Source organism: Primulina eburnea, chromosome 10 (genome assembly GCF_022965805.1).
Source record: "Primulina eburnea isolate SZY01 chromosome 10, ASM2296580v1, whole genome shotgun sequence".
In the NCBI taxonomy this organism is placed as follows: Eukaryota; Viridiplantae; Streptophyta; class Magnoliopsida; order Lamiales; family Gesneriaceae; genus Primulina; species Primulina eburnea.
The window spans coordinates 15,390,626-15,392,413 of NC_133110.1; the positions used below are offsets into that span (position 1 = coordinate 15,390,626).

General features: G+C 34.5%; 1 protein-coding gene across 1 annotated transcript; it reads left to right on the top strand.

Moving 5' to 3' along the window:
• Nucleotides 1-442: 442 nt before the first annotated feature.
• On the top strand, nt 443-907 carry LOC140842934 (uncharacterized). Its single transcript, XM_073211139.1, has one exon. It carries the CDS (start codon nt 443-445, stop codon nt 905-907), a length of 465 nt encoding a protein of 154 aa, XP_073067240.1.
• Nucleotides 908-1,788: the final 881 nt, after the last annotated feature.

Genomic DNA, 1,788 nt, shown 5'->3' on the forward strand with positions numbered 1-1,788 from the left:
TATGACGCAGTATGTTGAACTTTATATCTAGGAGATTTTCAAATTACACGGGATCCTAGTTACTATCATATCCGACAGAGACCCGAGGTTCACGTCGTCCTTCTGGAAGAGTTTGCATTCCGAAATAGGGACAAAATTGCTACTCAGTACTGCATTTCATCCTCAGATAGATGGACAGTCAGAGAGGGTTATACATATTTTGGAAGATTTACTACGTGCATGCGTGATCGATTTCTATGAGAATTGGAAATCAAAGTTACCTCTAGTGGAGTTCACCTATAAAAACAGTTTTCAGTCATCTATAGGTATAACTCTATACAAGGCATTAAATGGAAGGAAGTTCGGATCGCCTATTCAGTAGGATGAGATAGGCGAGAGATCATAACTTGATCCATAGATTGTCCAGCAGAGTGTTGACGTAGTAGTCAAAATCTGAGATAGGATGAAGACTGCTCAGAGTCGTCAGAAGACCTACATCAACAAGATAAGGAGGCACCTTGAGTTTGCCGTAAGAGATCACGTCTTCGTAAAAATAAAACCTATGAAGGGTGTTATGAGATTCGGGAAGAAAGGCAAATTAAGTCCGAAATTCATAGGACAATTTGAGATCCTTGAGAAAGAAAGAACATCAGCCTATCGTGTAGCACTACCACCGAATCTGGCAGGTGTGCACAATGTGTTCTACGTTTCTATGCTAAAGAAGCACATGATGAATCCTTCACATGTACCAAGCTTCGAGCCATTACAGCTATCACCTAACCTGACACACAAGGAGAGGCCTATTCAGATTTTGGATCGACAGGAGAGGAGACTACAAAGCAAAGTTACCAAGTTGGTCAAGATCGAGTGGCTGAATCATTCTGATAAGGAAGCTACTTGGGAGACCGAATCCGACACGAGAAGTTGATACCCAGGTCTATTTGGTAAGCCTTAATTTCTAGTACAAAATTTTTTTAACGGGGATAAGAACTGTAGTGCCCAAAAACCAGTACATGTAAACCTCATGCAAGATTGAAATAATTTAATTAATAATCTAGGTAATGCATGATATGTGTTAAATTATTTTAAAAGTATATATATATATATATATATATATATATATATATATATATATATATATATATATATATTTACTTATTTATTTTATTATGCAATTTAAAATGATTTCTCTAGTTTTACTTTTCAGGCGAATGTTCGATGGTGAACCGAGAAAGGGGACCAGAGACGTTTTTGTCAAAATTTAAAGTTACATTTTTATTTTTAGCTGAGTAATTAAGTATTTTAAAGGAATAATGAATTTTAACATTTAAGAGCAAAATTTAATATAACGAATATAATAGAGACGTTAAAGCATTTTATTTAGCATATTTCGAAAAGTAAGGAATTTAAATACTTCCACTCGAAATATAATATTTTGATACTTATTATGTCATAATTAATTAAATTAGGTAATATTTAACTTATGGTAGAATTTAAAATTTTAAGGACAATTCAATTGTCAAATTTTATAAATTGGACGGCTAAATTAGTAATTAAAACTTTGATTAATTAACCTAAATACTTAGTAAATAATATTTTATAAGAAGAGTCATACCCTAACTCACACTCATTCTCACGCCTCTCACATAGCGCGCACACAACAACCACACACACTCACTGACACACGCTAAACACTCATCTTTCGGCCGATCCTAGCTAGGGCTTGGAGAATTTTTCTTGGCCCTTCTCCTAGCAACAACTATGGGAAATCATCACACTACCTTTCTTGAATATTTTAGTCACTTTTGA